At 41.7% G+C, this 12833-nt stretch overlaps 1 protein-coding gene across 3 annotated transcripts in view; it reads right to left on the bottom strand.

Annotated features, from left to right (window-relative positions):
• Positions 1-591: 591 nt before the first annotated feature.
• Positions 592-12833, bottom strand: part of HAO1 (hydroxyacid oxidase 1) — a 38349-nt gene continuing 26107 nt past the window's right edge. For all 3 annotated transcript variants that reach the window (XM_064510014.1, XM_064510015.1, XM_026094579.2), the window contains 5 exons: positions 10881-11056; positions 9943-10034; positions 5562-5720; positions 5198-5267; positions 592-3688 (listed from right to left, as the gene is read on the bottom strand). In XM_064510014.1, the coding sequence (XP_064366084.1) occupies positions 3618-3688; positions 5198-5267; positions 5562-5720; positions 9943-10034; positions 10881-11056 (568 nt within the window). In that variant the 3' untranslated portion in view covers positions 592-3617. The remainder of the gene's footprint in view (positions 3689-5197; positions 5268-5561; positions 5721-9942; positions 10035-10880; positions 11057-12833) is intronic.

Here is a 12833-nt window from a genome sequence, read left to right as displayed (position 1 = left end):
CTTTTGTTATTCATTTCCAGAAGCAGTTGGATAGTGTCAAAACCTAGGGAAATTTTCTTGACTGTGGCATATTTTAAAAACGGTAATATACCCAGCAAATGAATTTCACTTCTGTTTACTCCATCTCACAGCCTTTTAATATTTGGCTGTAATTTTGGTTTTTAATGCATCTATATTATTACTAGGTTTGAACTGGAAGGCAGTCAGACAATTCTCAGATAATAAGCAGGAAAAACAACACAACTCCATCATCCCAAGGGAACTAGAAATAGTTAACTAGGCACAAGTAACAAAGCCCGTTTCCTCACCATCAGAATTTATCCTGGACCACAGAGTTACGGAACTTTCCTTGAATTAGGTTGGGGCAAGGACAGGAAACTGCATCTTCTAAACTTTAGAAATAGATCTTAAACATGTAAACATAAGATATTATGCCCCTGTCTTTTAAGTAACATTTATATTATCTAAAATAAACAGTCTTTCTGAAGTTAGTCTGTAATTGACATCTGACACAGTCCACATTGCAACAGATACGATAAGTGCAGTAAACAGTAGAAATTATGCTTCTCTATGCTCTGAGAAACATTCATATTTCCTTACACAGATAAACTTTATTTTGTTGCTATGCAACCCTCACACAACACACTACATTCTGCAGTAAATAAGAGTACAAATTTTACAACCGAAGGGCAAGCATTTGGCCTTTTGGGTTTTCTCCCCGTTTTGAGTTCCAGCCCCAGCTTTAGTTCACATTGTAATATTCCATCATTTTATTACAAAGCTGCCTCTAAAGCTCAGTAAGGGATATCTCAAACAGCGCAGAAAGGGAGAATCAGGATGCATGAGTCCTTTTGACATTGATGGGAAACAAATGGTAGAGGGCTTGAACCTGTCCCAGTTTCTATCAACAGTAAAACTCCCTATGATGCCAACAACAGTGAAACAGTAAGATTTTTTTTTTTTTTAGTCTTCCTTAAAAATGAACACTGAATTTCCAGAACAAAACTTTCAAAAGATTTCTGCAGTGACTTCTCCCTGCTCCCAGTGACATTACTATAACCGCAGTGGAAGTGAGATGATGAAGAGCCCCCCTTAGTTTTACCCAGGATTAAATTAGTAAAGTCTTACCTCCTCTGCCTGCTCACTCTGGGACAGGTCACTTAGCAGTATAAAGCTATTCCCATATTCTTTAGAGTTGCAAAAGTTCTCCTGGCTTCAATGGGCGTTTGGATTGTTCAGAGGAGAGGAGCAAATCCTGTATATCTCCGTATCCTCATCATAAACAGTGTGATTAATACTAGGCTTTGTCTGTCTAAAGGGTGTTCTGGAAAACTGCATGGAGCTACTAGGATGTTTTTAGTACTGCCTTCCCAAGTCATGGGTTAATACCTCAATTATTCAAGTTTCTCTTTTGTCCATGGCTGCAGATCCTACAAACTCTCCCGCAGAGTCAGCCTTCAGTTGCCCCTGGAGCAGGTAATCCAGATGCACATGTACTGTGCCATAGCTGCTTGGCAAGTCCCTGCAAAGTCACAGGGTCTGGCAGGCCTTAGGCACAACACTGCTCATACACAGTTACTGCTTCTGCCACCAGTCCTGGTCTGGAAAAACTGAAGTTGCACTCACATGCTTCTGCACTCTGTCTAAATATCCCTGCCAGGCTCAGGTGAGTTGTATACAGAAACTGCTCGAGCACCGTTGCACTGTATTTCTGGAGTCAAGAGCACTCTCTTTGCTCTGTAAGTAGCTCCACGTGTCCAACAGGACTTGCTGGCCCTGGCTAAGGATATGATGCCTGTGGGCCTTGCTGGGGCTGCGCTGATGCTCGAGCCATTACGGTGTCTCTGCACTTCACACCCCACAGCACCTGATGGTCCTTCTGTTATCTAGGTTTTTCCCCTCCTGAAGTTTATTTAGCCTCTCATCACCACAGATACGGAGAGCTGGCTGCGGTTCTGAAAGACCGGACAATCTCCTTGAGCCTGTGGCTACAAAAAACAAAAGGGTGATAGGCATAAACTTACAGTTCATCAGCTGCTCTGCCATGTCTGGCCCAAAATAAAAGTGCTGTTACCCCTGAAATAAAATATCACTAAGAAAACATGCAGGCAGTTACTACGAGGCAACTGAAGTACTGCAAAACTGCACTACCGCTTGCTTCATAGTGTCTCCTCATGAATATGGTGCTTTCTGTGTGAGAATGGGTTAATCATATGAGGCTCTGTTAAGTCCCATGGTCCATAGAAAGACTCCCTCATTTCAGAGATTCAAGCCACCAGTTAGCCAGATACTGCTGGCTTTGCTCTCAGAAGAAGCTCTGGCCTGTGAGATTCGGGATGCACACTAGCAAAGGCCCAAAAAGGGCCTGGTGCCTCTGGGGATTTACTTATAGACCCATAACAGTGTTTGAGGCACTTCACAGAGTCAGTGTGGGCGTTATAGCAGAACCAGCTTCTAATCAGTCAGAGGTATTGCCAACATGCATCTTTTATCATTTCTAGTATTCCAAAAATAAAAACAAATCTCAAGGAGAAACTAGGCATTTTAAGCTTTCTTTGTACATCAGAAAAAGGGAGGCAGAGGGCGGGAATGGCACAGACTCCCTTATACTTACATTCGTAACGCATCACTTGTGACCTTTTGGACCTGAATTTCTCTATCCATAGAAAGCAGGTAGCAAGAAACACACTTCCCTCCTTTGAAGTGTGGGGATCTATAGCCAACCTCTGCCTATAAATTCAGGACAAGGATAGAGATGCAGTAAGTGCCCATTGTTACACCACAGACTTATCCAAGAAATAATCTGAAACACTGTCAACAAATGAGTTCAAAAAAATGAGTGAAAAATGGGACTCAGGACTGCAGCTGAGTGCAGTCAGCCTGGTTTGCTGAAGGTAATCAGGCTACAAGGATTTGCACCAGCCAAGGATCTGACCTGTATCTGGTACACGTATGTAATGGTCGTTTGATTACAAGGGGCTGTGTCACTTAAACAACAGAACTTCCCCAATTTTGCTTTGTTGTTCAGTTCTTTATAACTAAAAGTCCTCTGAGCTCCTTACTCAGCTACAAGACTACACTGTATAAAGGAAGAGTATACAGTCAGTAGGGAAATGATACTAGGGTCACAGGAAAGCAATATTTAATCTCTATGATCTAAAGTGTAGTTTCTCTAAACAGTGAACAAGAAGTATCCCTTGCATTTTAAAGCTCTGCGTTTTGATAGTTGTTTGCCAGCAAAACATTTCTGTTCATAGTTTCATTTTAACAGCAAAGTTACTTCAAGGCATGCAAGTTAATATTAACATTCATACACACATGATTAGTTAGAAAACACCTTTGAGTTTCTGTACTGGTCTAGTATAAGGGCCCATCTCTCTAATCATAACTGCCAGTACAGGGCAGCTTTCCAGAAGAGCCTAGGAGTATATGGGAACACATGTAAAAATGTGCTTCAAGTACTGCTTGAACAAATAATCTCATATAGAGTGACAGGCCAGCCCTTCTCAGTAAGGATTGCAGGATGAAGCCCAAAGAGTGAAGAGTGAACAGTTGCTTTTTGTCCAGTGACACACTTTCTATACAAGAGGCAACAGCTTAGGTGACAGTCTTCAGTCCTAGATCTTGGAAACCAACACTCGATCTCTTCGTATCAGTGCCCTGTCAATTTCTTCTACACTCCGGCATCCTGGAGGAGAAATTATAGGTAAGTTGAAAGCCTCACTTTTCTGAAAAGTTGAATGTAAATTACTAAGAAAGAAGTTTCATAGTTGGGGCCCAGATACCACCTCTGCAGAGTCCAATACTCCACAACAGATTGTCCATGTGGCCCTTCACAGGTCTCAGCTCCAGGAGCTTACAACATGCTAAGCAGAGGCCTTCTGCGTAGCATTGGCCAGGGGACTGTCTGCGAACACTGTCTGCAAACATGTCGCAGCACAGGTGGCTGCACCAAGGTTGTCTCAGACATTATAACATGCCTAATTCAGAGCTCCCAGGGTGGGGTTCCTCTCCCCTAACACTGGGCCTCTAACCACACAAGTGGTGCACATGAGCTAGTCACCCCAGACTCTCCTTTTAGTGAGTGAAATAGGCACTTTCTCACCTGTTTTACCCATCTACTTTAGGACCAAGTGAATTGTGCCCTGGAGAACCAGCCAACCTAGCTCAAATGTGAACATCTCTTCCCATAGAAATCTACGTTTTGTCAGATGACAAAACCCTGAGTGACTGAGGATCTGCCACTACTTACCAAATGAGTTATTGCTCTGCTTGTTAAATTTTTGTATCTGTTTTTACTTAATCTATCTGCGACTCAGTTCCCCATCTGTAAGACAGGGATAACAGCACTTCCTTTTCCCACCTCTCCTCATCCTTGTCTATTAATATTGCAAACTATTCCATTTCCCTTGTATAAGTTAGTATAGTGCCTTGCTCAAGGGGCCTCTCACCTGGTTTCCCCATAACAAACAGAATAAATCAATAAAGACATTGGTGCTGTGGTTCTGAAGACTCAGCACTGAGATCCTGACTTTGGGTGAGGTATTGAAGTGCTGCTATCATATTTACAATAGTAAAGCTCTCCTTGAAGGATAAAGTCCGCTTTAAGAGGAAAAATAATTTAGAAAGACTGTCTGATGTGGAGGGAGAAAGGGTCTAATCTTCCTCTTCCCCCTCTTTAAAGCATATCAGAGCCAGAAGCACGAGTCTACAAAGACCATTATAAGAAAAGGAAGATAAGAGGGAGTTACTCTTTTCTCCAGAGCATAAGCTTACGACTGACACTCCAAGGGAAAGATGGAAGCCAGACTCACATTTGCCCCAAAAGTGGTGTAGCTCCAGACAAAAAACACCACAAGCGAGTCTGAACAGGAACCCCACACCCAAGTTTGAGGATCAACACAAACGGCCACGCTCCCGCACTGGCAGGTCACACAGATTTCCGCAGGGCTCAGCTTCCCCAGAAGGGTATGATCTGAGATGGCAGCATAATGTGCTGCTCTGCAATCGCTGCCAAGCTAGTACCAAGAGAGGAAGGGAGCTAGCTTGTCTGTCATTTCCCTCTGCTGCCTCATACATGAAAGAAAGGGAGGATTTTGGCTATGGTTTTCTAAAGATCTTTGGGACTCTCAAAGATGAAAGCTATGAGGAAAAGCGAGTCAGATATGGTTATTACTGAGAAGTGTAGATGTCTCACCCATCAGTGCCATTGCCAGGCGAAACTCTTCCTTCAGCATCTGGAGAACTTCCTTTGCTCCTTCTTTCCCCTAGCAGATTAGAAGACAATGTGTACTGCTATATGTACATATGGCATGTGTATGTATATATACACATGTATGTACATGTATCCAGAAATTTCATGGACAATCCAAACTCTTAACAATTAAGCACTTGTCATCACAAGTTGTAGATTATTAGATGGTCTGGATACACACACTCCGATACCCTTGCACACACACTCACACATGTATGTGCACACATGTACACATACATGCACACACTGCGCCAAAACTGCCAGTCCAGGCATCTAAAAATGTAAAGTTGAGCTTTTCCTGACTTACTTGATAAACCAAGCCCCAGATGAGAGGCCTTCCGACGAATACTGCTTTGGCTCCAAGAGCTAATGCTTTGAGAACATCCGTGCCTTTTCTTACCCCACCGTCTAGGAACACCTCCACCTTCCCCTCTACAGCCTCAACAATTTCAGGCAAGACATCAATCTAGAAGAGAAAAAACAGGAATACAACTTGTGCATTTCTACAATCCTGTTTATTTTTTTTTAAAAAACAAATTATCATGTCCAGAATCCAAGCTTTAGAGAAGCAACTGCATGAGCAACTGCATGCCTAATCACATGCACAAATAATGCAGTTTGTGTTTAAAAGTGGAAGTGACTTAGCATGTTAGCAGATATATACAAAAGTCAAATTTAGTTGGACAGTCACATAAATAAAATGAGAATCACCAGGGTCACAGAGAATTTCCATCTGATCCTACGACATGCATCCAACACAAACCAACATCAGATACTTCTGAAGAATAAAAGACACAGTGAGCACAGAGGAGGCCTTTCCCTAGTATTACCCCTAAACTTCCAGAGTTCACAAGTTTGGGGATGAAACTGAATTTCTGTGAAATTCTTGTTAAATAACCATTTTCACTTTCTTGCTTAAATTCATCACTCATTTGTATTAAGGATCACCTAACATCAAGCCCAAGGCAGGCATTGTACTGATAGACATGGAGTAAGAGAAGGATGTGCCCAAGTTTTCATGAGTGAGTTTTTCCACCTGAGAACACATCTTGATCAAAGCAATAGCTGTAGAGGGAACTTCTTTATATAAAAAAATTTGGCTTTCTACAAGCAGTTTTGCAGTTTCTCCATTTTAACATGAAAAAGGTAGGAACTGTTTTCATCTAATGCATGTGTATGTTGCTTTCACCAAGCTCTGCTTACACCCCACCAATGGGAAAGGCAAGGGGGAAGGAATGTTTACCATCCCGAAGTTACAGGTAAGTAACCAAGTAGTTAAGCAACATGTCCACAACACGCAAGAGGTCTCAAGAAGAGAAGAGCCTCCTGAATTCAAGAGTCAAGCATTAATTCCACACCAATCATTCTTATAATGTCTAAATGCTTCCTATTCATGAAAATCAGGAAAGACAAGACTGGAAGCCAAGTATTAAGGAGACTGGAAACAGTGTGTGGTAGTAAGACAAAAGGCACACAAATTCATGTCTTTCAAAAGCGGATGTAATTCATTTCCTTTCTAATGGATAAAAAATGACTAGGAGATGGGAGAAAAAAAAACTTGAAAGTAGAGTTTGTTTTTAGATTTGGATTAAAATTTTCTTGAAGTTTGGCACTTGCTGTGATTTTTTTCCCCTCCCTTTGGTTTTGCTCTCTTGCCAAACATATTTTGGATCTATTTCCACATACATAGATCACTTTTTACATCCTGACAAACTGCACCAACATTAAAGTGCTATAATAACTAAAACATGATGCAAACCATAATTAAAACATATATTTCCTCAATGTGTAACTAGACACTAGAAATATTAACCAGCTTCGGTTCAACTCACGTTCTGAAAACCCATGAAATTAAAGCAAATTATTATGTTTCAAAAACAGAAACACTTAAGCATGATCTGATACAGATATTTACATTTACATTACAGAAAACTGCATCATGAAATATAGGTCTCTTTACAAGACGAAATTCAGTGAACACAGCTTTAGTAGTGCCTTCTCCTCTGCACTGTAGTGTTGCAAAGAAATAACTCATAACAATTAGTTTGCAAGTTTAATTTCTGTTCTATTGCAACGAGAAAAAAAAAAAAACAAAAAAACCCTAAAACCAGATTTCTTGAGTTTTGTCATTTTTCAAAACAATTTGTTAACATCCTCATACATTCTTCCCATAGGATTACCTCACACAGACATGTCCAAGATTATCAAATACAGTTAGTGAAATTGGGGCATACACTCCCAAAAGAGAAGGAGAAGATGAAGAGATGAAGACAACAGATGTAAACACAAACAACAAAAATAAACATACTTCATTTTCAGAAATATTAGGTCCCACCCTCTGAAAATCCAGTTCCTCTTCAGGTGTCTAAACCTGAATAGCTGCCAACTCTCCAATAGCACCAGAATCACAACATTTGAAAAATCTCAGGCTGTCTCTTTTGAAACTGGAAGAAAAGTCCTGACATCTGTGGTCTCTCTCCTACTGATCACCAGTAGTCCCCGGAGATGGAGTCAGGCAAGAGCTTCTCCAAGGACAATGCTTCAACTTCATTAGCCATTTAGAAAACCATCTGTGCCTGGTGTTTGGCTCCCTGATGTAGGGCTTTGTATGTTTGCTTGCCAGGAGAAGCGGCAAGCATGTTCACGAGCTTGATGGGTCTGCATAAGGACCTCCATGAAGCAGAGGGTGGAGGAAATCAGCAGGGCTGCCCCCAAGGACAGAAGCAGAGAGCAGAAGTGGTTCTGGGGAGGAGGGGATGTGCAAGGCAAGCCCGCTGAGTTGAGTGAATAAAACTTGACATTCAAAACACTTCTGAATGAAAAAGAGCTAACCTGTCCTCCTCCCATTTCAGAAAGTCGTCATGGAAAACAGGTTTTTCATCAAAGGCATATTAGGAACACTGAAATGGTCACAACTGGGCTTTGATTCTCCTCCCTTTCATTCATTTTTTTTTTCTTGCATGGTTTTCTCACACCAAATGAAGCAGGATCAGTGACGACTGGAATTTTTGTTTTTTTTCCTGCAGCCTGAACACATACTTTTTCATTTTCCTTTACTTCTTTCTCTTTGCCAGTTGAGAACTTCTCAAATCCCTTTTCACCTTTGGAAAAGGTACAGAGTAGCACGACAAGGAAAAGGAAAAAGGAAAAATACTGTAATTTAACCACACCGTACCTTTTCCAAAGGCGAAAACATTTGAAAGGAGAAAAAGGAGAGTTTCATTTTTCCTTTACCTGTTCTGTAACTCTAATTTTTTCACAAGTCTCTGGAGAACATTAGAAGTGGAAAACAACTCCAGCACAACCTTCGGTGTTTTACAAACTGCAACAAAGGGAAGGGATGGGAAAGGACAAATAAAAAAAGTAGACTGGAAAAAAAAAAGTAAACAGTTTCCACTTTCTAAAAATTTAACTGAAAATAATATGCCATAAAAATACTGGGAGGAAAAAAGTAAAATTTGGTTCCATGGGTCCACCTCTGAAAAATAGCTGTGAAATGGTTCATAATTCCTTCACCATCTTGTTCAATCAAATATATTACCTCCTGCCTGGTCCCTTGTATGGAACCTTCCTCTCTCGGTCTGTGATAAGAGCATGCATATGCATTAATTTTGCATAAAGTAAAATACATTTATCTTTCATAGGTTGCCAGGCCTTCTCAGAACTGGTATGGGAGAGACCCAGTCACTCCCAGGAACATCTATACTGAAGTAAAAGGTGAGATGGCACCTTGTGTGTGGACAAACCTGGCAACAGTCAAGAGTCACTAGCTCAGCAGAGGGTATTCTCCAGGCTGGGAGGTGGGTTTTGCAGACTCTGAAGTTCCCTGCTCCTTCAGCAGTATCCCTTGCAACACTCAAGGGGAATGAACCTAGCTCAGGATTGTCCCCATGGGCAGCCCTGCTGTTTTTAAGTGCAGGTCAGATCATACCCGCCTTGATGTAAAAAGTAGGAGAACACCAAGGACTGGGCCTGTGTGGGACTCTGTGCAGGGAAGAGAGGGATCAGTTTGCTATCATTCGACCCCTGATGAAAAGAGGACTCTGCTTATCATAATACTGAGATATCTCAGCCAATGCAGCTTCATTCAGCTTGTCCCCATGGGTAGTCCCTCCAACCATAACTTTCTTCTTCAGATGGGACCTGCTGCCTCCAGAGTCTTTACTCTGTGCTCCAGCGCATTGCCTTCATGTATGCCAGCAAGATGGAGGTCACATCATATCAATCTGATGGAGGACATGTGCCCAAATTCCTCAGACAGCTAGAGCTTTGAGTTATCTATAGTGTCTCAAATGCCAAGGACTGCTCTTGTCCTTTTACTAGTCTCTTAAATGAGCTAATCTGAAATTGCTCCCCTGGATTACTTTGCAGGATGCTGCAGCCAGAAGAAGGTGCCCAGGTAGCTTGAAGAAACAGCCATACAAACCCTTCTGTGGTTTTTAATTTAATCTGACCAAAAGGAGACTGGGTCTACCTCAGAACATTTGTGACATACTGAAGACCAAGGAGAGAGAAGGGGAGAGATGCAGAGAGACTGTTGTCCATGGATTAAGGTGTACATCATATGGATAAAGTGTACAGCATATAGATTTAGAGGTTTTCCTTCCAGCCACCACATGTTGAGAAAAAAAGAAGTCAAAGGTGGAGTCAATCAGAGACTGCTGGCACATACTGGCATCAGTACTTACAGTTGCAGGGACCCCATCCAGCTGTCGTGCTCCATGATTTGACACCAGGATCCCATTTACCCCATTCTTCACAGCTTCTTTAGCATCATCAGCTGAAAAAAAAAACAAGATACAGCCTTCCAGACTGGCAACTCATTGACACTTCCATGAGGGAAATTATGGCATCACTAAAAAAAAAAAAAAAATGTATCATCAGCTAACAGAAAGCTACTTGGGGCTTCATCCTTCCAAAGTATGGAGCTCTAGTCCCTACCTACTGGCATAAAAATGCCCATAGCATGGCCATACAAGCCATCTGACAACTCCAGGCACTTATTTAAGCAGCTACTTTTGCCAGTGCCTCAGCTGCTGCATTCATACCCATTCCCATGCTCTCTACAGTCCAGTCAGGAAGGGTAACAAGCACATCCTGGCCAGATAGGTCACGAACATTGACCTGTACCTTCAACCAGCAAAACACAAAACCTACTTCTTCAATTTTTCCTTAGCCAAGGAAATAACAATTCAGTTCCTGCTGGTCAAGAGGAAGAAAAATCTGTCTGCTTCAAAGACCATCTTCCATAACAGAAGCTTGTATACAGCGCCAACATAACAGACACCCTTCCCAGTTCCCACCGAACTGAACCTAACTGGAACTTACAGGCATTTGGTGAAGTATGTCACTTTGCAAATCCTAACCATGCATCAGGAAGAAAAAGGTTTTCTCTTTGATTATTTTTGGCTTTGTTTTGGCAAATCTTCCCTACTCAGCAGAGCACACAAATATGAACGCGCATCCCAACACATTTAACATTGGTGAAGCAGGTGCTTGCAGTTATGAAAGACTACGTGTAATGCAGTTCTACAGAAACTTCAGCAGCATGAGCACGTTCCTTCCCTGGTGCCTATGCTAGAAGCAACACCTTGCCCCCTTCATGGCAGGCAGCAATGCTACGCACCTCTGAGGATTCCTTTTGCAACAATGGGCAGTGAAGTCAGACCTCGAAGCCATTTAACATCCTCCCACTTGACGCTTGCATCAATCGCCGCAGCTACATATGCAGCCAGTCCGCTATTTTCTCCAAAGTCTTTCCCAGAGGAGAAGGCCAAATCATCACTTGAAAAGTTTTTTAATCTAAAATGACAAAGATGTAGAAAAGCAGTCTGAGAAACAGTCGTAACAGTCTGAGAAATATTCATTGTAGTATTAATAGCATCAGTCCCTAACACCAGCCTTTAACACACCTCTGTTCAACCTGAGTTGCATTACAGGGTGGGAGCAAAAGCACCTGCACCAGCATGCCAGATCACATTCCTTATTAAGCCAAAACCATTTGGCTGGTGAAGCATTTGATAACTGGTGCAAAGTGCTCTTGCCCAAGGCAACACTCCTGTTGTTTTCAAAAGAGACAGGACCCAGAATCTAAAGGTTCAGGATCAAACCCACCATCAGGAGGCAGAATCCAGCAGTGTGAGCATTAACTGGGGATTTGGATTCAAGTGTCTGTCCTGTCATATACTTCCTGTGCAACTTTGGGCATGACACCCACTGCTTTTGCTACAGTTTCGCTACCTTAAAATATGGGCAGCAGTATCTCACAAGATGGCTGTGAGAATAAATGCATTAGAGGTGCATCTCTACTTACCAGCACTAGGTAGCAAAAATCCCCTTGGCTGTCATGCAACAAGATTTTTATCTATCTGTGGGATTTGACTACTGTAGGAAACAGGAGACTGGCTAAGTAGAAGCGGATAAGATGAGCAGGAAATTTTGTTAAGCTCCACAAATTAGATGGATCTGCATGAAGGTCTGTAAAGAATCCAGAATTATAATTTGACTAACAACATCCAGCCAGTTCTTCCTTTGCCCTTTTTGTACATTTCCATGTAAAATGTAGGAAAAAAATTAAAGTTCATATAAAAGTGTTAGCTCTTATTCGCTCTTTAGTGCCAAACCAATCTCACCAGTTCTAGGAACTGAATCGTAAATGACAGTCCCTGCACCAGAGAGTTTACAGTCCTACTAGACTAAACAGAAGCAGGGGAAGTGAGAACATATCAAAAAGCTAAGGTTGTGCCTATATCAGAAAGCTGAAGTAGCCTCCAAGGTTCACAAGCATGAAAACAGTATCAGTAACACCAGTACCACCAAGGACACCATCAGTCCCAGCACTGGGAATCTTCCCAGGCACCTTTAATTTACCAATAGATGATAGTCAAACTGTCCAAAATCATATGTCAAGTCAGAAAGAGAAGAATAAGTGGAGCGCAAGTCTGCAGTCTTTCAGGTCCTAACCCTAACTAGATAATTGCTGTTTTTTAGAAACTGTCTCTCATTCCATATTGGATTATTTTATTCTCATATTCCACATTTTGGGAATACACAATATTTTTGCACGGAAACAGAGTGGTTTCACTTCTGATTTCATGCCTGCAACAAGTAGCATTTCACATGGCTTTCCTATTCAGCTCCAGGCATAGCAGAAAATGAGAAAGGAGCAGGCTCTCTCAGCAAGATCCAGCTTTTCAGCTGTTGGCTTGTGGAGGGTGGGGTACGCAGAGAAAAACAGAACCATGGATAAGATTATATAAATAACTGTTGTTTTTCTTGGACTGTGAAATGCAGATCAACACTTGAATGAATGTTGCCTTACATACATTTCTGAGCACAATGGCACCTTGTTGTTACTTCAAAACTTTGTTGAAAGTCTAAAGCCAAGAAAAAGTTATCATATAACTGTGCAGAGCCCTACACTAGAGAATTTCACCTCTGACTCTGCAACAAAACACTGTCCGAATGTCATTTTGAAATCTGAAGTGATGAATTTGAACCTTTAAAGATTGCTTCAGCTGTATATTATTTCATATGTTTCACTCAATTAAACAAAACTTGTTATGATTGTGTTAGGTGG

This window comes from Dromaius novaehollandiae, chromosome 3 (assembly GCF_036370855.1).
Source record: "Dromaius novaehollandiae isolate bDroNov1 chromosome 3, bDroNov1.hap1, whole genome shotgun sequence".
In the NCBI taxonomy this organism is placed as follows: Eukaryota; Metazoa; Chordata; class Aves; order Casuariiformes; family Dromaiidae; genus Dromaius; species Dromaius novaehollandiae.
This window is presented reverse-complemented; position numbering and strand designations above follow the sequence as displayed.